This window comes from Somniosus microcephalus, chromosome 3 (assembly GCF_052327205.1).
Source record: "Somniosus microcephalus isolate GS21.2 chromosome 3, FLI_Smic_1.0, whole genome shotgun sequence".
In the NCBI taxonomy this organism is placed as follows: Eukaryota; Metazoa; Chordata; class Chondrichthyes; order Squaliformes; family Somniosidae; genus Somniosus; species Somniosus microcephalus.
The window spans coordinates 283524630-283548758 of record NC_140989.1 but is presented as its reverse complement, the minus strand read 5'-3'; the positions used below and the strand labels follow the sequence as shown (position 1 = coordinate 283548758).

The following is a 24129-nucleotide window of genomic DNA, read 5'->3' as shown; positions in this document are numbered from 1 at the left end:
CTCAATAGACGGTCAAGCTCAGCCTCTACCTTTAGCTTCATGGCATAAGGCACAGGTCGTTGTTTAAAAAACCTTGGCGGTGCCTCCTTGTCTACATAAATCTTAGTTGGGGGGCCATTAAATGTGCCAAGTTCCTCCTTGAACACATTCTCATGTTCACTCAACACTTCTTGCAAAGTCAACTGTTTGCCCGCATCTATTTGATGTACTGCTCCCCAGTCTAATTTAAGTTCTTTTAACCAGCCCTGACCTAACAGGTTTGGTCCGGTACCCGATACTATAACTACAGGTAGCTGTTCCACTGTGTCCCTGTGTTGCACAGTAACCTTAGCTGTACCTACTGTCGCTACTCGTTCACCTGTATATGTTTTAAGATGCAGGGAGCAAGGCTTTAACTCTGGAACTTTTGCATGGTTCCACAATTTTGAGTACTCTGCCTTGTTCATTATGGTCACGCCGCACCCTGTATCCACTTCAAAGTTCACCTTAGAGTCATTTACTGTCAGTTGCAATGTGATAGGAGCCACTTTTGGAATGTTCTCTAACATGCCATACATTATGAACATGTCCTCTTCTTCCTCAGCTTCCCCGCTGATGTGGTGTGCTCCATGTTTTTTCACTTCTCTCCCTTGGTTTTGCTGTCCTCCCCCTTTTGGTTTGGATTCCTCCACAGGTGATTTTGCCCTGCAAGCTCGTTTTATGTGTCCTTGTTTCCCACACTTGTCGCACTTTTCCTCCAGAAACCGGCATTCACTCGCCAGGCGATCGCCCTTGCATCTATAACATGCCTTCACATGCTCACGTTGTGGTTTCTGACGCATGTTCAACTTGTGCACAACAACCTGACCTGCAACCTGTGCAGCATTAGCCCTGTCTGAACCCTGTATTTCTTTTACATCTCGGTTCGCTGTCTCTATGGCTTGAGCAAGTTCCAATGCTTTTTCATAAGTAAGCCCAGTCTCGGATAATAATCTGCGCTGCATTCGGTCGTCAATTATTCCGCAAACTAGCCTATCTCTCAGCATTTCCTTCAGGTTGTTCCCATAATTGCAATCTTGTGCCAATTTATGCAACACCGCTACATAGTCCATTAGACTCTCTTCCTCTTTCCTGTTCCTTGAATTAAACTTGAACTGCTGTATAATCTCACTAGGCTTTGGGTTGAAATGTTCTTTTAGCACAGCCACTAATTCAACAAATGATTTGTCTCCAGGCTTTTCAGGACTGAGCAGGTTCTTCATCAAACTGTAGGTTTGGCTTCCCACTGAACTAAGCAGAATGGCTTTCCTTTTTCCGGCATCATTTATTTCATTTGCTTCGAAAAAATAACCCAACACTTCACAGTATTCCTCCCAAGTTTGTGCTTGAATATCAAAAGTGGAGACCGTTCCTACCGTGGCAGCCATGTTCTCTTCCAACTGGTAGCTAACTGCAGCTCGTGATTTTGTTGTTTAAACATCCTGGCAGACTTCTCTTATTCAGGGTCCTGTTTTACCTCGTCGCCAAATGTGATAAATCCATGTAGTGAGACAAGGAACTGGAAGAGGCGAGGTATGAGGATTAAGACGAGTACTTTATTGAACGACTGCGAGACAACCAGGCAGGCCTGCTTCCAGGCATTGCACCTTTGCTGACCTTAGCAGGAAGCTAACCCCTGACCTTAGCAGCACCATTGGCTACAGCACCACCTGGTGGATAACCTTAATCATAACATCCCAGATTACTATATTGGTTGAGGGATAAATGTTGGTCAAGACACCGAGGTGAACTTCCCTGCTCTTCAAAATAGTGCCATGGGATCTTTTACATCCACTTGAGAGGGCAGATGGAGCCTCAGTTTAACGTCTCATCCAAAAATGGCACCTCCGACAGTCAGCACTCCCTCAGTCCATACACTCCAATGTCAGCCTAGATTTTGTGCTCTAATCTCTAGAGGGGGACTTGAACCCACAACCTTTAGACTCGGAGGCAAGAGTGCTACCACTGAGCCACAGCGAGTACAATGCATTTTAAGGCAACCAAACGCTTCCTCCTTTATCAAGATATTGAACCATGCTGGTCTATGATTTTATTAGTTTTTGCTGTCCTCCAGCACCTTACTTATGTGATAGTTCTTTTTGAGTGATCTTGGGCAGTAAGTGTGAACAGATTATTTGGCCAGAGAGTTAGCACAGTGGAGTCCAATCCTGTACTCACCTGACAGCTATTTGTGCTGTTTCTAGCAGAGCTCACTTGATAATCAGGAGCAAGAACCCTGGGCAATGTGTATCGTTCCCAATGCTGCTGGGGCAAATTATAGCAGCTAGACTAAGAGCAGTGTCTTGTCACAGGCCAGATGGAAACTGAAATCTTCCTGGTTCTGCATGTCTCAGTACTGCACCGCATGGTGTATTTACCCTACACTCCATTTTAGACTTCTAGAGACATTCATAAACTGCAGGAATATTTTTATGGAATTTGTATTCTGTTGATTAATTCCTTTCCTAGTAACTATCAACACAAAGCATTGTTTAATTGGTGCATGCATAAGCTGGAAAATGTAGATCTTTGAGATGAAGATAGTATTTTTACACAATTTGTGTGATTTTTAAGAGAGGAAAAACCAGAGCTATCTCTGTTTTAATGCATATGATCTAAACATTTTGTACATTTTTCAATAGTACTGCCAGGTGATGGGTGTGAAATTTCAGGTAACTTATGATTTTTGCACTTCGGTTGATATAGAATTCGGGGGGGGAAAGTCACAATTGAAGAATTTGGATGCATACACAAAGTATCTAATTCTGATGTTGATGTGACTTGTTAAACACTATAGTGAAAGCTGTCTTGCCTGGAATACCCATGACACACCATGTAAACTGAGCAATGGCATATGCTAGGAATGCCTAGCTGGATATTAACATACCAGCCCATGGTCGACCAATCTGCTTGAAATCTGAAAAATGGTAGCAACATGGTTTGGAGGTCGAACTCCAAACCATCGTAAACACCTTCACCGAAGCATACGAGAGCATGGGCCTTACATTAAACATCCGTAAGACAAAGGTCCTCTACCAACCTGCCCCTGCCACACAGTGCTGCCCCCTGATTATCAAAATCCACGACAAGGCCTTGGACAACGTGGACCACTTTCCATACCTCGGGAGCCTACTGTCAACAAGGGCAGACGTCGACGACGAAGTCCAACACCGCCTTCAGTGTGCCAGTGCAGCCTTTGGTCGCCTGAGGAAGAGAGTGTTTGAAGACCAGGACCTCAAACCCGGCACTAAGTTCATGGTCTACAGGGCAGCAGTGATACCTGCCATGCTGTATGCCTCAGACATGGACCATGTACAGCAGGCACCTCAAAGCACTGGAGCGGTACCACCAACGCTGCCTCCGCAAGATCCTGCAAATCCATTGGCAGGATAGGCGCACCAACGTCAGTGTTCTTGCTCAGGCCAACATCCCTAGCATCGAAGCTCTGACCACGCTCAATCAGCTCCGATGGACGGGTCACATTGTCCGCATGCCCGATACGAGACTCTCAAAACAAGCACTCTACTCGGAGCTCCGGCACGGCAAGAGAGCCCCAGGTGGGCAGAGGAAACGCTTCAAGGACACCCTCAAAGCCTCCTTGAAAAAGTGCAACTTCCCCACCGACACCTGGGAATCCCTGGCCCAAGACCGCACAAAGTGGAGGAGAAGCATCCGGGAAGGCGCCGAACACCTCGAGTCTCTTCGCCAGGAGCAAGCGGAAGCCAAGCGCAAGGAGTGCACGTCAACCCAAGCACCCCACCCGCCCCTTCAACCACCGTCTGCCCCACCTGTGACAGAGACTGTAGGTCCCACATTGGACTAATCAGCCACCTGCGAGCTCATTTTTAATGTGGAAGCAAGTCATCCTCAGTTCCGAGGGACTGCCTAAGAAGAAGAAGGTAGCAACAGTAGGGAGACCAGCCACAGATAAGACTGATAGATGTGGTGGGATTTTCAGAAGACCCTGAGATAGTTAAGAATAATAAAGAAAAGCACCCTGTATCGCAGTTAGAGTGTCGATCTTTCTTTCAGTTACTCCTATCGAATTGGTTATTTTGAGTTCCTGTTGCGGTAAAGGTACAACATGATGCAATGCTAATCCATACAGTGAAGAATATCCCAGGTTTGATTTCTGGTCTGTCCTGAGTTAGCTGATCTTAGCTAGGACAGCAATTAGACTGCTAGAATTGACCTCCGCACCCCTGGGCTAGGGAGAGGGAAAGAGAAGCAGGGATCCTGCTCTAGTGACTCCTGCTGGTGGATATCAGTTGAGTGTAGGAGTTCTCAACTCCTAACGAAAGTACTGAGATTGAAACTAGCAGTTAACCAAACGTGGTTTAATGCACTGGTAAAAGTTACAAACAAAAACGCAGGAGAAACTCTAAACAGGTCTGTACAATACTTGGTTCCACGAGGACTGAAAGGACACGCCTCTCCCCTCTGACGTCATCACGTTTCCCGCCGTTGGGTACGTCACGTGACCTGCGTGATGACGTCATCGCGCTGGATCGACATTTTACCGAACCCGCGCTATTTATACAGAGCAAACATTTAAAGGTAACAAACCCCTGTTAAAGGCAATTATATACATTACTGCAAGAGTCTCTTGGTGGCTTTGCCACATGAGAACTATATTGGGCTTGGTTCTAATGCACTTCACAGTTAAATAGCCTGCCAATACACCTTGTTTAGATTCATATACGAAGAATGGGCATTTGGGCAAGGGACTAGAGGGCAGTCAGTGATTGTGACCAGAGTTATTGCCCTCAGGAGAAAATTGGCAAAGAAAGTTTATACTTTAAAAATCTGATTATTTTGTCTTGTATATGTCAATTTCCAAGTTCTGAATTGGAAGGATTCAGTAGCTACATTTGTATGCGTGAGAGACGGGGAAGAGGAGGAAAGATTCAGTGACTGAATTCAGCTTATGGTTTGCAGTATGGTACAGGATTCAAACTGGGAATAGTGTATTAGAAGATACTACAGTCTGACCTGAGTGGGATCAGTTGTGTACATAGCTTGTTTTTTTTATTTCATGAATTGTTTATACTCTATTGATGTAATATTGTTTGTTTTAGACTTGTCAAGCTCCCCTCCAGGACCATACCATCAGGAGATGTATGTGTTGAGGCCTGAAGAGCGCTTTAAGGCACCTCCCATTTTACCTCCCCATCTGCTCCAGGTCATTCTGAACAAGGACACACACATTTCAGTAAGTTCATTAAAATAGCGATATTGATATAGCTGCAACCAATCCTGTCATTTCATCTTGGCTTTGGGGTCCCCTGCATTATTCCAACTGCTTACAATTTATATATAATTTTAAATCTTCAGAATCCTGCAATAGTACATACAAGCAGACTTGGGTAGGAGTGCAAACTGTTTTTAAGTGCATTTGTCAAGTGTTTATATGGAAGAAAGAACACATTTTGTTTTTTCCAGAAATAAAAACTTACCTTTGATGATTCACTCAGAGAATTTAAAGTTATGTTCCACCATTTAAAATAAAACAGATTATCTGGTCATTTATCTCATTGCTGTTTTTGGGACCTTGCTGTGTGCAAATTGGCTCCGCATCTCCCTACATTACGACAGTGACTACAATTCAAAGTACTTAATTGACTGTAAGCGCTTAGGACAGCCTGAGGTAATGAAAGAAGAATCCAAGTTCTTCTTGTACTTGCGTTGCTCACTTTTTCTCGCAACATGCAATATCAGTATTAAATTTCAGTTGTCTGCTCAATTGAATAACCAAACTAAATCCTTCTGCAAACCATTAATTATCCTGTGTCCTTATTGCTCTCCCTATTTTAGTGTCCTCTGCAAATGTAACAAGCTTATAGTTGAATTCTGCATCCAAGCAATTTTTGTAGCTACAAAACCACAGGAGTACAACCACTGAGCTCTGCGGTGCTGCACTCTACACCAGCTCCCCAAACTGGCACAATGACTCTCACCAGTACCCTCTCTTTCTTACTTTTAGTTCCTCATTCTCACTCGACCCTTGGTTGTCCACTATTTCCGGGTATTTTTTTGCATCGTCTTCCGTGAAGACAGTCACAAAGTATTTACATAGAAACATAGAAGATAGGAGCAGGAGTAGACCATTCGGCCCCTCGAGCCTGCTCCGCCATTCAATGAGATCATGGCTGATCATCCAAATTCAGTACCCTGTTCCTGCCTTCTCTCCATATCCCTTGATCCCTTTAGCCTTAAGAAATATATCTAACTCCCTCTTGAATATATTTAATGAATTGGCCTCTACTGCCTTCTGTGGTAGAGAATTCCACAGGTTCACCACTCTCTGGGTGAAGAAATTCCTCCTCATCTCTGTCCTAAATGGCTTACCCCTTATCCTTAGCCTGTGACCCCTGGTTCTGGACTCCCCGACCATCGGGAACATCCTTCCTGCATCTAGTCTGTCTAGTCCTTTTAGAATTTTATAAGTTTCAATGAGATCCCCTCTCATTCTTCTAAATTCCAGCGCGTATAAGCCCAATCGACCCAATCTCTCCTCGTACGTCATTCCTGCCATCCCAGGTATCAGCCTGGTGAATCTTCGCTGCACTCCCTCCATGGCAAGAACATCCTTCCTCAGATAAGGTGACCAAAACTGCAAACAATACTCAAGATGTGGTCTCACCAAGGCCCTGTACAACTGCAGCAAGACATCCTTGTTCCTGTACTCAAACCCTCTCGCTACGAAGGCCAACATACCATTTGCCGCCTTAACCGCCTGCTGCATCTGCATGCTTACCTTCAGCGACTGGTGCACAAGGACACCCAGGTCTCGTTGCACTTCCCCTTCTCCCAATCTATTGCCATTCAGATAATCTGCCTTCCTGTTTTTGCCACCAAAGTGGATAACCTCACATTTATCCATGTTATATTGCATCTGCCATGCTTCTGCCCAATCACCCAACCTGTCTGTGGTGATTATTCTTGTTTTATAAGAAGCATTGTAATTGGTTGCCTGTTTTCCTGCCTTGAGATATATGCTGTAAACTTATTGGTTAGTTGATTCCATGTGACCTGTGGTGGCCATCTTAAATTCAGTTTTCTACAGTTTGGTTGAGACTGGGTGCTCAACATGTACTGCTGGTTTTTTAAGGTTAATAAAGCCTAGCTTTTGAAAGGCAATCTACTCTTTATTTCAATGTCCAAATCATATTTGTTTAATTTCTCTGCCATTTCCTTATTCCCCATTATAGTTTCTCCTGTCTCAGCCTGTAAGGGACCCACATTTACTTTCGCTGTTCTTTTCCTTTTTACATACCTATAGAAGCTTTTACAGTCTGTTTTTATGTCTCTCGCTAGTTTACTCTCATTCTATTTTCCCTTTCTTTATCAATTTCTTGGTCCTCCTTTGCTGAATTCTAAAATCCTCCCAATCCTCAGGCTTACTATCTTTGGCAGCATTATAAGCCTCTTCCTTTGATCTAATACTATCTTTAACTTCTCTTGTTAGCCACGGTTGGACCACTTTTCCTGTGGGGTTTTTGTGCCTTAACGGAATGTATATTTGTTGTAAACTATGTATTAATTCTTTAAATGCTAGCCATTGCTCATCCACTGTCATACCTTTTAATGTAGTTTCCAAGTCTACCTTCGCCAACTCTCCCCTCATACCTATGCAGTTTGCTTTGTTTAGATTTAAGACCCCAGTTTCGGATTTAACTAAGTCACTTTCAAACTCAATATAACATTCTATCATATTATGGTCACTCTTTCCTAAAGGCCCCTTTACTACAAGGTTATTAATTAACCCTTTCTCATTGCACAATGCTAGATCTAAAATAGTCTGTTCCCTAGTTGGTTCCTCAACATACTGATCTAGAAAACTATCTTGCATACATTGCATGAATTCATCCTCCACACTATTACTGCAAATTTGGTTTGCCCAGTCTATATGTAGATGTAGATTAAAGTCCCCCATGATTACCGTATTACCCTTGTTATATGCGCCTCTAATTTCCTGATTTATACTCTGCCCTACATTACAACATACTGTTTGGGGGCCTATAAACAACTCCCACCAATGTTTTCTGCCCCTTGCTGTTTCTTAGCTACACCCAAACTGATTCTGCTACTTGATTTTCAGAGCCAAGATCCTTTTTCTCTACTGTCTTTATCCCATCCTTTATTATCAGGGTTACCCCCCCTCCTTTTCCATTTTGCCTATCCCTTCTAAAGGTTATGTGTCCTGGAATATTTAGTTCCTAACCTTGGCCACTTTGCAACCATGTCTCCGTTATGGCTATTAGATCAAACCTGTTCATTTCTATCTGCGCTATTAATTCATCTATTTTGTTGCGAATGCTTCACGCATTCAGATATAGTGCCTTTAGCTTTGACTTATTTCTCTTTTTCCCTGATGTCACCTTAGTCACTGATGCCTTATTACCTTTGTTACACTCTCCGTCCCTTCCTGACCCACTCTGCTTATTTTTACCCAAAACTCTACTCTGCTCTAGAGCCTTGACATTTCTCTCGCTGCTTTTAAATTTACTCTTTGCTGAATCCTCCCAACCCCCCTTCATTAGTTTAAAGCCCTGTGTACTGCTCTAGTTATTCAGTTCGCCAGGACACTGGTCCCAGCCTGGTTTAAGTGGAGCCCGTCCCAATGGAACAGCACCCTCTTTCCCCAGTACTGGTGCCAGTGCCCCATGAACTGAAACCCCTTCCTCCCACACCACTCTTTCAGCCACGCATTTAAACCTCTAATTTGTTTGTCCCTATGACAATTTGCACGTGGCTCAGGTAATAATCTAGAGATTATTACCTTTTTGAGGTTCTGCTTTTTAATTTGGATCCTAGCTCCTCAAACTCCCTCAGCAGAACCTCATCCCTAGTTCTACCTATGTTGTTGGTTCCTACGTGGACCACAACAACTGGATCCTCCCCCTCCCACTTCAAGTTCTTCTCCAGACGCGAGGAGATGTCTTTAACCCTGGCACCGGGCAGGCAACACAACCTTCGTAACTCTCGGTCACGGCCGCAGAGAACAGTGTCTGTCTCCCTGACTATACTGTCCCCCTCCACAACTACATTCCCTTTCACTCCCCCCACTTGAATGGCCTCCTGCACTATGGTGCCATGATCAGCCTGCTCTTCCATCCTACAGGCTTTTCCCTCATCCACACAGGCAGCAAGAACCTCATACCTGTTGGACAAGGGCAAAGGCTGAGGCTCCTCCAGGACTGCACCTGGGGTCCCCTTACCTGCCTGAGTTGCAGTCACACTGTCCTGTCCGTGACCACTAACTAGACCTGTACCACTACCTAACCTAAGGGCTGTGGCTGCCTCCTGGATCAAAGTGTGCAGGTAACTCTTCCCCATCCCTGATGCCCCGCAGTGTCTGCACCTCAGACTGCAGCTCAAATTCTGAGCTGAAGTTCCTCAAGATGCAGGCACTTACTGCAAACATGGTTGTCCGGGATCACAATGCTCTCCACAAAATTCCCACACCGCCTGCACTGCCATCCCTATATGACCTTGATTTATTTAATTAAATTTGTAATTGGGTAACTTAGTTTACAGTGTAGTTTCCTGACTACTTACTTGATCCAGATTAAGTTAAAGGTACTGAATTTAAATATCTACCTGTAACACAAAGCACTACAAGTAGTGTAGGCAAGAATCAACAACTCCTTCCCTCTCTTCTCCAAATTCCCAACCAGAGCACTCTGTTCAAGTCCACTCCGTTTAATCCCGCTCTGTGCAGACCGCTACATTTGCTTCTAATCTGCAGAACCTCTTCAGTAACCAGTGACTCTTTTATAACTATAGCCAGAAGTCCATAAGTTTCTTTCCTACTCTCCTCCATCATCCCTACCATAAATTACATCTGGTCCAGAGGATTTGTCAGTCTTCAGTTCCTTTTAATTTCTGAAATATTTCACAATGATTTCAGAATATCCTAGAAGATTAGATATGCAGTAATCGAATGGCAAGGCAGTATTTTCCTCTCTAACTTCCTCCTTAACCACTACAGTAAAAAATATTTTATGCATCCTTTGTCTTTTGCACCCCAATTCTTTTTCAGTCCACTTTAGCATTTTCTACTCTCCTTCCAAAGTGTTCTCACTTTTCCTGAAGTTTTTCTTTCCCTTCCAACTTCTGCCCCAGCATTTGATCTTAGGGAATTTTAGTGTAAGTGGCTTACATGAGTTGAGACACAAATAGTTCAAATTGGGCTTTTATTAATTGTTGTTCTTTAAGCTGTCTCTAGAAAATTGTGACAAATCAGTTACATATTTTAGGGTTCAACTAAAGTGTTAGTCTCTTTGGTTTATTACTTACTAAATATTATAGAATAAAGACTAAGATTAACCAGCATCTCTGCCTTGCTTATCTAGTGTGATCCTGCTTTACTACCTGAACCGAACCATGTGATGCTGAATCATCTATATGCACTTTCTATAAAAGTAAGTTTGTCATACATTTCAAATTCTATTCAGACTGAAATATCATCTGTGTGGAAATAAAATGAATGAAGAAATGTGCATATTTTTTCCATTTCTTTTTCTCAGCTTGTTGAAGCACATCAGAGCTTTCAGTTACTTGTTCACTACCAGCTATGTGCAGAGCCCAAAATAAAGACACTGAAGAGTCAATATTGGGTACAGAGTTTATAGAAGTTTTTTAAATGCTCAACCCTTGATACTTATTCAGAATTATTAAAAGCTATAGACACCATCTTCCTGACGATAGCTATTATACTGAGATGATGCTTCTGAAAATACTATACTATACTGATCACCTACTCCACCATGGGAGTGTGCAACGTTTCCAACCATCGCTGTCTTGCGCGTAGTGCCGTGCAGTGTGGAAGCCTAAGTTGAGCTTTTTTAGGTCCTGCACGAGTGTGTGGATCCAAGTGGTTCTTGATCAGCCTCAAGATTTACACCAATCTGGAGGGAATTTTGATTGGGATGACTGCAGGCTGTCTTCATGTCAGAGTTCCCATCTGACTGGCCGATATGCCCGAATAGTGGCAGTTGCCGGAGACTGATGGTTTTGGAGACAGCAGGTTATGCTGTGTACCTTCCACATATGCTGGGAAACCGTCCAATTTTAAGCTTCTTCATGGGAGCTGCTACTTCCAGAGCAATCTGGTATGGCTCCATCTGCTGCTTCTCGCAGAACTTCAGAGATCCTCGTTGGGGGGTGGTTCAGTAGGATTTCAAACCAGCTCTTCCATTTTGCCACCTTCTCCGGTGACCATTACCATCGTCGACTGGACAATGTACTAATTTATATTGCTCACAAAGAAGCTTCCTGGTGCAGTTAGATTCCAATAGCTGCTCTGCCTCATTCGCTTTCTGAAAGGCACAGTTCTGACAGTCTCGATGAAAGATTTGCCTACACACTTCGCCGAGAGAGCAGTATGCTTCCATGTCATCCTTCATGCGAGCCATTCTCCTTTTCTCCACTATCAATGGCTCCTTGGCTTATCCACTCATTATGCCTTCTCTTCGTGGTTCCAAGGGAAGATTTGAGATGTTTGCATATGGTAATTTATCATGCGCCACTGCATCTTGGCATCATCCACACGGTAGTCAGTCTCCAAAGCCTCTCGTCCCTTCCATTGGTAATCCTGCAGATAATGCTCCTCTAATTTTCCGATGTCCAAATGCGCCAAGCAAACTGAGATTATTCTGTTTATTGGCGATCTTGTGGAGATATCAGCAGCTAGGAGACAGTAGTCGGACTTCCACATGACAGTGGTTGACGCCGCAATTTATCATGACCTTCCATTTTTGATTTACCAGTATGTGGTTAATCTCTTTGGTGGCTTTTTTTTTTAATATAAAAAGAGTACCTTGTCCATCAAATAATGTCCTTCCTTCTGTACCATGTGCCACCTATTTGGAGGTGGTGTCTGGCACAGATATTGAGAAAGTATTCTGTATTCCCACTGGCTTCTCTGCTGCCATATGGTCTGAATATCTCATACGGGTAAGAAGGCACGAGTTGCATCCTGAAATGTAAGAACACCAAACTAGACTGGTGCCACAACTCTGCTAGTGAGAGCGCTCCACTGGCTGAACATCATAACCAGACTGCAGGAAGTGCGAAGTCTGCGAACTGGAAAAATGCAAGTAGCTGATTACACCATCTTATGGTCCAGAGATGATACCCAGCATCAAGGTGGAGTGGCACTAGAGTTATCAGCAGAGTAGGAGATCCCTCATGCCCTCAATACCACATTTGTTTGGAATCCTCAGAGCTTGCTTGTATCACTGCCATGGAGGTCATAGCATCTTGGTGGCATATGCTCCTACCAACACCACGGACTTGGCGGTCAAGAAGGATTTCCATGGAGCCCTCAACAGTGTTTACAGATTCATCAGAACTAACGATGCAGTCATTTGCCTAGGAGATTTCAATGCATCAGGAAGTGTCTGAGAACCAACCTTATGAAAAGAAAACCCTTAAATTTCAGATAAAGCGCAGGAGGAAATTCACCCCATTGTTTCAAAGTGGAATGTAGAGCTGAAAGCTGAAGGTGTATTCTCTATCCTAGCTCAACCCTCTTTGTGCTTTAACTGTGCCTCCCTTAGCTAAGTTGGGTCAGGCTACTTAACAAAAATAGAAGAATTATTAATTGTACACTAAAACTTACATGAAATTGGTCAGCGAGCTGGATGTGAAGCAAAATGCAGAGTAAATGTTTGTTTCCCTCTTTTTCGATTGTGCAATAAGTACCTGTCAATATCCTTGCCGCCTTGGATCATTATTCTGCTTGTACATCTTGAGTATTTAGTCTGATTTGGCAATTGTGTTTTATACTCGGCGATCCAGGCATTAGAGCGAGTATTTGACCTTGCTATAATTATATTTCCAACCTTCCAATGATAACTCTACTGGAGTATGGTTCCACAGGTGCTGACAACCCTCTGGTACCTTGTCCAAGTACCTATTCTTCATGTGTGGCCCTGGACAGCAACTGTCAGCAACTTCTTCAACTGTGGGAATCACAGCCAGTCCTGATTCTGCCTTCACTTGGTGTCCACACATGAGCAGGATCTAGCAAATGGTGATCAGGAGGATCTATGCAATTTTTTCCCCCCTCCATAACCCATGGGCACTGAGGCTAATTGTAGTGTCCTGACTGCTGCCCAGGTAAAATCAGTTAACTCGGTAGAGACCACAGATGAAACTCTCCTGATCTGTGTGGCTCAATCCTGCAACAGAAAGTTCATTTCCAAATTGAGTCACTGGGGGAACCCGAATCAGAGGCAGCGTAATTGCAATTCAGTGAGCTGACTTACAGGTTGTTGCCACTTCTGAGCTATTGGACTTGACAGGTCATATTAGAGGAAGAGTGTTACAATTGTTTGTGATGTCAGCAAATCAGCACCCTAGCATAATATAACGAGAAGATTGCTTTTTATTGTAATTTAACTGAATTATTCACTATATAGTGCATCAAATCTCCTCTTGGTTGCTCAGTGATATAGTTGTTACCTCACCTGATCTCAATTTGAACAACCTGGTTAGTTATTTTAAGATCAATTCAAAGTCAATGTTGTTCTTCAATATTTTAATAAGTACCTTATTTTTCTGACCTAGGATGGCGTGATGGTTCTTAGTGCCACCCATCGGTATAAGAAGAAATATGTTACTACTTTACTCTATAAGCCGATCTGATCTGTCATCTCTGTAGCCAGCATGCTGAAATGGTAAATGAATGCCTGTTAGTTGGCCGTTCAGTGATGGAGCTTCATTAGGATTTTAGCAGTTGTGTTGGTTGCCTTCTACATAATCGCTACAAGCACTTTACCAGATTGAGGTACAAGTCTGACACTGAATATTATAGCATCAGTTAGGACAATGCAGATTGTTCACTCTGGATTTGCATTTTGGGAAACTTGAAAAACCTGTAAATCAAGGGACTATCTCAGTCTTGATGAGCTGTTACACCAGGAAAAGTTTACAGTTGGAGTTCAAAAGATTTTATAATGGTTAAATACCTTAAAATAGCTTGCTTAGTATTTAATAAGTATTGCATTTTACTGGGGGGGAGGCAACTCAACCTATTTTTTAAAATAAAGCTAACTTTGTTTTATGTTTACTGTGTGCAAAGAAATCCAGCTTTCAGCATTGTGCTGTCTTTAACACATGGACCCTGTTTTATATCTGTGCACCTACTCATTTTGTTGAAGATGTACCAGTATGAATGTTTCGAGATGGGACATGTTATCCAGGATACTGGATTGCAAGATGTGAAGTACATCAAATAATGGATCTCACCTGGGCTGGCAAATGTATTTACAATGCTGTTAACAGACTGACAAAAAGAAAGCAAAAATTTGCAGTCCAAGAGGTTAGAGTTAAGACATTATAAGCTAGGTAGGTTAAGACTGTATTTGAATACAGCTGATGCACTGAATAGAGGATTTGGTTTGTGATTAAATAAGGTGGATAGTAACAGACTTCAGGAGGACATAGACAGACTGGTGAAATGGGCTGACACATGGCAGATGAAATTTAATCCAGAGAAGTGTGAAGTGATGCATTTTGGTAGAAGAATGAGGAGAGGTAATATAAACTAAATTATACAGTTTTAAAGGGGGTGCTAGGATGGTATCAGGGGTGAGGGACTTCAGTTATGTGGATAGACTGGAGAAGCGGGGGTTGTTCTCCTTGGAGCAGAGCAGGTTAAGAGGAGATTTGATAGTGGTGTTCAAAATCATGAATAGTTTTGATAGAGTAAATAAGGGAGAAACTGTTTTGTGGCTGATGGGTCGGTAACCAGAAGACACAGATTTAAGGTGATGGGCAAAAGAACTAGAGGCAATATGAGGAAACATTTTTTTACGCAGCGAGTTGTTGTGATTTGGACTGCACTGCCTGAAAGGGCGGTGGAAGCAAATTCAATAGTAACTTTCAAAAGGGAATTGTATAAATACTTGAAGGGGGGAAAAAAATGACAGGGCTATGGGGAAAGAGCAGGGGAGTGGGACTAACTGGATAGCTCTTTCAAAGATCCACCACTGGTGTGATGGGCTGAATGGCCTCCTTCGGTGCTGTATCATTCTATAATTCTATGAAATGCCAACTTCATTTATTTATGGCTGTAATCCACTTTGTGATCTTATCTCGTTTTGAGGTCTGCGAAAGAGCATCATACCAATGGTATGTTTTATGGACACACAAACATAAATTTTCCCAATATTTTGCCAAGTTGACCTCATTCTGGTGTTGCTGCCAGCAAAAGTAAGCAACATCAGTGCAAAGTAACAAGTAGAGGGGTTCGGTTTCTAATTCAGTTTGGTAGAAAGCCAAGCAATCACTTCTGTTTAAAATGCAGATGCTGCTCTGTGACATTCAATTTTTATCAGCACTAATACATACAGCAAACTAATGTAGAGCTTCTCATTACAAGTCGATGGCATAAAGATTTGAAAGAACTCCCTTGTTTGAACATCGCAAAGTCTAAGATCTGGGGTTGGTGCTCATCTGGAGAAACTGTTTGTCTGATAACTTGGGAAATAATAATTGGTACATCTTAGACTTAAATTGCCAAATATCTGATGGTAGCGATTACTGGAGCATTTATGTAACTTTCTAGCAGCAGAAATGGAGTACTGCAACAGTGAAGTACAAAGCAGATTTGTACATTTGATACTTTTCTGGCACATTATACCCATAAAAAAAATCACCCTGCATCTATTTCCCTTTGAAGCATAGGAAACTGAGTTGTCAGTTTTTCTGGCATCAAAGTTGCATGCCAGGGAGCAGAATAACAAATGACCTAAAATGTCCTTAGGGTGGTGTGAATGGTTTGAGGAATTCAGAGGCCTTATGTTGTTGATGATCTGCACTCCTTTGTGATTTGATGCCAAATGTTTCCCCCCTATAAGTTTCTGCTGGAGCACGAAGGGGTCTAGGATTACTTGTGTGTGAAATAACATGAATATTTAAGCCTTTACAGAGACTACAGGAATGTGCTGTTTTTAATGTATAAATAGATGTGTGTACTATAAGATTGTAACACAAATAAAACATCTCAGCTGATTGAAAAATGGATATCGTGCTGTCTGTACCATACAACCTGATCTCTTTCACCCCCCCCCCCCCTCTAAAATACATACACACAAACAACCTTGAGCTATTTTTATTGTGGTGTCAAAAGTATTCACAGTTCACAAATCTACAAGAATGCATTTTCCCCACCACAGGCTTGAAAGTAAAGGTGAATTTGATAGATTTGGGACTTGAGTATACTGCAAATTTGAATACAACTCAGAGCACTTGGTAGAATTGTTTTGTTCCCTAACAGATCTGTGTTACCATAATAAAGTCATCCTCGGTTCCGAGGGACTGCCTAAGAAGAAGAGTTACCATAATAGCTGCCACACCAGAATGTTCACTAATACAACAGTATAGTGCCTTTATTTTCAATGCAGATAAATGTTAATTAAAACCTTTATGGGACAGGAGTCCAGTTAAGAGCAGAGAAAAGAACATAGGAACAAGAAGCCATTGTTTTCAATTAAATTGGAGGAAAGGTCACAATGTATATGTGGTTTAAGTGTAAATGTCTAAAAATGTGTTTGTGTTTGTGCTGTTTTTTCTTCCATGTTTAGAATCATTCTCTGCTCTGTCCCACCAATAATCCTTAATTTCAATTTTAGAAGAGCATCCTGAGTGAGTTTAGTTCAGTTGCTACCGTTGTCACTTATGTCAGGGGTGCGAGTTTACGCCCTTTATCTGGAGTTTGAGCTCCTAATCTAAGTTGAAACAGAGGCCTTGTCTGGTTATTCCTTTGGTGCAGGTGGGTATTAAAGACCCTATAGCCTGCCCAATATTCGTCCATAAAAGAACATATGGGTATGACTGAGTGGCAGAATTGGACTTGAAGTGCTACATTCTATGCTCACTGATCAAGATTTGTTTCATTTCACTTGTAAATGCTTGTAACATTACAAGCTTACCCTGTTGTATATTAACAGCCAGTGTGTAACCAGAGAAATATGAATTGGTGAGACATCCAAAAAGACTTCTTTGGAATGGCAAGGAATCCAGTATGATAAGGTAAGAAAATCGAGAGATAGGTAACTCAGCACAGACTGAGGAATTGGACCTGGGACCTTTTCTATTTACCCACCAAGCTTAAAAAAAAAACACTACCAAGGAGGGAGAAGTCAAACAGGCACTGAGCATTTAACGTCTTTATTATTTGGACCAAGAAAAGAAAACAAACTTATTTCATACATTAAATACACACCTTATAGGTTTTCACAGAATAGCTTTCCCAAAACAATCCTGGAAAAACAATCTATTTCCCAGGACTGTGCCGTACACACATTGCTACAATCCATCATACAAATTAATGTATATACACTGGGAAAATATATACAGCCTGAAGGACACACACTATATATATTGATCAGTATATACGCTTTATACAGTATACAATCGTGCCATAGGGACACCCGTTGCATCATAGTTTTTTGTAACCTGTAATTTAAAAAAAAAACTGTTTACAGACTACTAAACACAGGAACCCTATGGTTTATAACAAACATCAGTGATCACCGATCATCATTTCCTTAGACCATGAAAAAGAATTTCCGCCTTTTTCTCTGAATTTCCTGACAAACAACCCCAGTCCCACTTTTTCCCTGGCTTCTTTTAATTTCCTTAATTGCACAATGACCATGCAAAACAGAAATGAAAAACACATGTAACTCAAAGCTTTGGCACCACATATAAAATCTGATTACTAAAGAGGCTTTTCCCCATGAATCCCAGATTGACAATTTTAAGAACTTACGATTCAGTGAAACATAATTTTCTCCATTAGGATTCATAATTGAAAATTATCAACTTTTAAGCAGGGAAATTATAATGTCCTTTACAGTAATTAGAAAAATGGTACCTTAAATTGCACAATAATGTACGTCTTGAATTATACATATAATAAAGACAGCTAACCCAAATATCCTTTTGTGTGTGTATACAAATATAGTATACACTGCACTAAATGCACTTGCTATATATAATGAATTGCAGCAATTCTGTATAAGCCTGTCTGTGCGTGTAATACACACATGCATGCATACATACATACACACACCACGTATTTGCCACCATGCTGTATATACAGCTCAGGCAAAAACAATACTAGTGTTAAACTTATCTACTGTTTCTATTAATGTACAATAGTAAATACAAAGTCATCCAGCCCTGTCTTAACTCTGTACAGTACTCTCACCCACCATGCTACATTATTGAAATCAGAAAGCTGTAAAATAACAGCATCCATGATGCTAGATACAGTTGTTGAGGTTTATAAGTATAATGTTGTCTTATTCCAGTGTTCGATAAAGCTAATATTGCAGCAATTGGCCTCAATAGCAAACTTATTGCACGTACCCTTTTTTAAAAAATATGCTTGGTGAACATTCTGCTCAGTAGTAAATGCTGTTGGGATGTATATTTCCAGTTATTACCAGGAAATATTTTTCTGTTTTTAAATTGCACAAACTCAAATACCAGGACAATGTTCACCAAAGCTATCATTAGGCTCAAAATGTTTCTCAATCTGGCATCTTTTTGTTTCCACAATAAACACATTTATATTAATATATATTAACTTAATGTAGCTCTTTTGACATTAAGGGTTTTTCTTAGATATTGAAACAGCCAAAATATGTTACATTTAACCTTTCTCACACTGGGCTCTATAGCTTTAAGATTGCATTTCAAACGAGTCTGCAAGGTTCATAGTGTTTCGGGGGTGGGGGGCAAAAATACACCAAGGTTGTTTGGGGAATAAGTCTCTACCCACAACAAATACAAGACTTCCTATTTCATATTTTTTTACACAAGACAAGAATTAATCAAATGTTCATTGTTTTATATAGGATCATCAGGAAGCCACGGTTGGGTTTGGTTTATGTAGAATAGTTCTTTCTGGAAGCACAAATGATGCAATTTACTTTTGTTTTCCAATGCTGTTGTACTAAATTATTTTTGTAGGATAAGATTCCAATATCGTTGTGCAGTTTTTTTTTTTGAGGGGCAGAGAAGTAGCCACTTCAGTGGTTTGCCAAGTTTCCTACTTGAATCAGGTTGGGGCCATATCTTTCATCCTTCCCAGACAATGAACCTTGACCCAGGCTTCTTCCTTCAGCTTCAGGATATATGGGATTCATGAAGTTCCAGCCCCTGGGATAGCTGCAACCAATTTTTGAGACTTCTGTTGAAACATTAATTGGGGAGGAAAAAATATTACCATCTATATATGGAGGGAAAAGTAGAACATAAAAAAAAATGAAAATAGATAAACCAGGCATGGAATAGACACAAAAGGAATGTTCCCAACATTAAAACTTTTATGGTGCTGGTGTAATGAGTGATTATGTCAAACACAGCTTTCTGAACCTACCAGTGCCATCATTCCCTTACAAAACTCAGATGTGCAGGGTCTGTAAATTTCAAAAATACAACCGAATAAAATCTAGGAAAATCGCTTGCTATAATTTTTTTTAAAGTAGCCGAAAAAAGTAAACACCAGACAACCATACTTTACAAAATCATACTTTTTTCCCCCCCATATGAAATGCAACACCCAAGGATCCATTTTAAACTCACTTTAAAAGGAACATTCCTTTCTGGTTATACAGGCACAAAACATTGCCCTACTCACTTAATGGACTCAAATAGCCTGAATGAAAATCTACACTATTATACAGCAGTAAGGGATTAAACCAGGCCAAAGAGTATTTAAAATTAAGAAATTAAATTCTTAAGCTTTCTGTCATGTATATTCTATTTGCTAACTCCTCCAGTCACAGCAAAAATATTTCCCCTTTTTATACCTGTACAGACTTTAAAATTAGTGAAGTGAAAAATTATTTTTTTAACAACCGTTTAACATGGAATTTTTGTTGGGTGGGCTCTTAGCAGTTGGCCTGATGGCTGTTTTGTTCTTGGGACATAAACAGACATGGGGCAACCGCCCACTACTGTTGAGACCAATTTATTCATCACAAACTGAGGTTTTCCTGGTCTGAATACCGCAGTACCAAAACTGGGTGGTGCATTGGCCACCAGATGAAGCTTTAGCTGCTTTTTTTATGGGAAAAGAAAGATAAGCTGGAGTAATGTCCAATTCTGGGCACCACACTTTCCAAAGGATGTCAGTGCCTTGGAGAGGGCGCAGAGGAGATTTATTAGAATGATACCAAGGATGAGGGACTTCAGTTACGTGGAAAGAATAGAGAAGCTAAGATTGTTATCCTTACAGCAGAGCAGTTTAAGGGGAGATTTAATAGCGGTGATCAAAATTATTAAGGGTTTTGACGAGTAGATAGGGAGTAACTGTTTCCACTGGTAGGAGGGTCAGTAACTAGAGAACACAGATTTAAGACAATTGGCAAAAGAATCAGGGACAAGATGAGATTTTTATTTCTACGCAGTGAGTTGTATGATCTGGAATGCACTACGTGAAAGGGTGGTGGAGGCAGATTCATTGGTAACTTTCAAAAGGGAATTGCGTATATACTTGAAAAGAAAACATTTGCAGAGCTATGGGGAAAGCGAAGGTGAGTGGGACTAATTGGATAGGTCTTTCTAAGAGCCGGCACAGGCACGATGGGCCAAATGGCTTCTTTCTGTGCTCTGGAATTCCCTCCCTAAACCTTTCTATCTCTCCTCTTTTAAGACGCTTCTTAAAACCTGTCACCTCTCCTAATATTGCCTTATGTGGATCAGTGTTAAATTTTGTTTGATAACACTCCTGTGAAAAACCTTGGGATGTTTTACTACATGTAAGAACAAAAAAAAATAGGAGCAGGAGTAGGCCCTTTGAGCCTGCTTCGCCAGCCAATAAGGTCATGGCTGATTTCTACCTCAACTCCACTTTCCTACCCTATCCCCATATCCCTCGATTCCCTTAGTATCCAAAAACCTATTGATCTCTGTCTTGAATATACTCAATGACTGAGCCCTCTGGGGTGGAGAATTTCAAAGATTAACAACCCTCAGTGAAGAAATTTCTCCTCATCACAGTCCTAAATAGTCGACCCCTTGTTCTCGACTCCCCAGCATCTACCCTGTCAAGCCCCTAAAGGTGCAGTATAAATGCAAGTCGTTGTTGTATGATTGTGTAAGACACTCTCAAATTTGGATATTTGCAACCAATTTCTAGCAATAAATAAAACATGATACAGAGTGACACTGACTGTGTGATTGTGAATGAGTTATGTCAAACCACCTTCCCTGGTGTATAGGTCTGTTGATAAAACAGGTTTGAGTTTATAAAATCATAGGGTCAGATTTACTTTGGTTGCTATGTACAGTGACAACATAGATGGGAAATTGCTATTTCACTATTTCTGGAAAGTTTAAATAAACTACACTGGAAATGTAAACCATGGAGTGAGTGTAAACTAACAACCTATACAATGTATAGTGGGTCGACCACTAAACTTCCATGTTCGACAGCTACTTCAAACGACCTATTCTATGTACTGAATGCAGAATTCCTAAACCTGTCATTTTGTGTGCAATGAGTCTTTTCCACCCCACATCCCCCACCTCCAGTAAACTAAAAATATGATAGCTGGAAAGCATTCTCTGGGAGCAACTTGGCAGTTCTCATTGCCCCCATTATTCTCAACATCTGCAGGAGCTGGGTGCTAATGCATTGTCAGCCAGGGAAAATAGTGGTGGAAAGAGGGGAAATTAAGCAGCTGAAAAAGCCACGCTTCCTTCCCACCCCACGAGCTAGCATTACTTGTGGTTGGGGAAAAGTACCGCATTTGATCGCACCATATAATGGATAGGGTGAGTATTGATATGCCTGTTCTCACCATTTTGTATGTTTAATACTATGGCTGAAGCCTAATCTTTAGGCTTTGGTGACATTTAAAAACAGCTTGACTTGTGCTGTAATCATTTGTTACAGTGGTGCTCAGCAGACATGCTGTCCAAATGTATCTTTGGGTTTTCATCTACAGTCCACTTGTGGGTTGGAGATATTGCGGTGTCTGGGATATATGTATATAGCAGAGATATTGGGATTGTGACCTGCAATAAAAAGCTGGTGTGTAACCCCAACCTCACCTGAACACCTGCTTTACAATCATTCCCAGATATGACAATATCCAGAAAACATTTTTAGATGTTGATGAGCATTTTACATAATAAAAGCACTTTTTGTGAATGGATGAGCATGAAAACTGTTAAATGTGAACGAGACAATGGCATGCAGCGGTTTCACAAGTAGCCGTGTTAACAGTCAGCGAAGAGACAGAAGCAGTCTGGCCTTTCATGGTACATGCTGATACTAGTGCATCATTACCAACCTTTGTTGTCATTCAGGGAGGTTTTTACACCAGAAATTGTGCAATCATTCATCTGAACAGACTCACAAAAGAGACAAAGGACACACAGGGAAGAGAAAGTCAGAAAGGAGAAACAACAGGTTCTGGATACGAAAGTAAACAACCTGGAGGTTCACCACGATCAGATACCACTGAAACAGCCCCATCTCATATATGCAATAATGGTTTCTTGGAACAGCAACACTATATGGTCGCCTATCTGCAGTCTCTATGAACAACACAGAATTACTTCCCCTTCAATTTCCTTTCCTTCCAAGTGGGGGATACACTTCTCTGCTTGAACCACCCACCAATAGTATGGTTAAGACGGTCAATTGTAATGATTCTAATTTCCTCCTACACTATTTTGAAGGTGCTGATTCATACTGGGGTCTAGTTCTTGGACCAAAGACTGTCTGGCACTTTACCCAAGTGTCCATTCTTCATATGTGAGTCTGGACAGTGCGTATGGGCAGGTGCACATTGCAGACAGGCTCATGAAAGCCGACCCTGATATTGTCCTCACCCAACATCCACACAAAAACAGAATCAGTAGGGATCACTGGATAGCAATGAGAAGTGGGAAAGCTGGCTAAATTTCCTCTCCTTGGTTCAGAGGTGTTGAGGAAAATTGTGGCACTCTATTCTCCACCCAAGTGGAGGAGATCAGATAACAGCACAGACCAGCAACTAATCCTAGGAGCTGTATGGCTTACTTCCAGACTGAACATTCAATTTATAAACTGTATCAGGGAGCATATCAACATTTAAAAAAAACGTATAGGATCATGTAAATTAGGACCTCATATTGGATTATTAGCTGCTAATCTTTTCTTTTCCATTAGGCCCCATGGACAGAAATAAATAAAAAAAAGACCTGAGCAAAAACAATGTAGAGGCATTACATGATTAAATATCGAACTATCACTCTAATGCAAGCTGTACAAGTCCAGCTTTCCAAGAGTTAAAGACCTGAGGCTCAGTTCTTCACTTTAAACAGTAATACCCTTGCACAATACTCCAGTAGTTTGTCCATGCATATGATCTGTGCTCAATTTTCCTGGTCTGTTGTGGAAGGCAAATGCAAGGTGATTATTGGGCTGGGGAGAGAAAGCAAAAAAATAAATCAGAGGGCAAGGCAAGTTAAGCCACTGCTGGCCACCATGTTACTCTGAGTAGATAGTTCATGGGTTGTGTGCAAGTCTCCCACCTGCCCTCAGTCAGGGAATGATTGGTGGTGAGCAAAGGAGAAAAATAAATTAGGAGGTTTAGTTTAGCCCGGATCTTACGCGGAGTGGTAATGTGGACATGGACTGTTTGGATGCAGGTTTGTGGCTGCAAGCCACCACATAGCAAGCTGGCCAATTGCAGCATTGCCACCAGCAAGTAGAGCTACCCCTCAGGTAGGGAGATATTGGAGGTATTTGGGAATAGGCCTAAAGATGAAGGAATGCTGGTTAGATTACAATGCGCCGCTTTGCTAATTACATTCGATAGTGATATGGTGCATATTCCGTAACAAGGTCTTGTTCTAATTACTTCACTTGACTAAGAAAAAAGGAGCATGTTTACAGGACCTTTTTAATGGTTACTCCAATTCACACAGCTCTAGTGGAAACTTACCTCCAAATTACTCCTTGCCTTCTTCAGAACATCATGTGTTCTTGTTACTGAAAAACAAACGTATTGCAGTTGTTATCAGACTTGGTATTTTCAGTGATACAGTGAACTAGCTGCCAATGTAACAGTTAAACTGAGACACTGG

At 41.4% G+C, this 24129-nt stretch overlaps 2 protein-coding genes across 14 annotated transcripts in view; one reads left to right on the top strand and one right to left on the bottom strand.

Moving 5' to 3' along the window:
- Positions 1-16052, top strand: part of LOC147122011 (5'-AMP-activated protein kinase subunit beta-2-like) — a 42103-nt gene extending 26051 nt beyond the window's left edge. For both annotated transcript variants that reach the window (XM_085982657.1, XM_085982658.1), the window contains exons 6-8: positions 5097-5230; positions 10377-10445; positions 13597-16052. In XM_085982657.1, coding sequence (XP_085838783.1) covers positions 5097-5230; positions 10377-10445; positions 13597-13674 — 281 coding nt within the window. In that variant the 3' untranslated portion in view covers positions 13675-16052. The remainder of the gene's footprint in view (positions 1-5096; positions 5231-10376; positions 10446-13596) is intronic.
- A 1134-nt stretch (positions 16053-17186) lies between these two features.
- pde4dip (phosphodiesterase 4D interacting protein) overlaps positions 17187-24129 on the bottom strand; it is a 330703-nt gene continuing 323760 nt past the window's right edge. For 7 of the 12 annotated variants that reach the window (XM_085982652.1, XM_085982655.1, XM_085982653.1 and 4 more), the window contains 3 exons: positions 23988-24034; positions 22347-22407; positions 17187-19237 (listed from right to left, as the gene is read on the bottom strand). In XM_085982652.1, coding sequence (XP_085838778.1) covers positions 19074-19237; positions 22347-22407; positions 23988-24034 — 272 coding nt within the window. In that variant the 3' untranslated portion in view covers positions 17187-19073. The remainder of the gene's footprint in view (positions 19238-22346; positions 22408-23987; positions 24035-24129) is intronic. The other 5 variants (XM_085982645.1, XM_085982646.1, XM_085982647.1 and 2 more) reach the window with 5 other exon arrangements.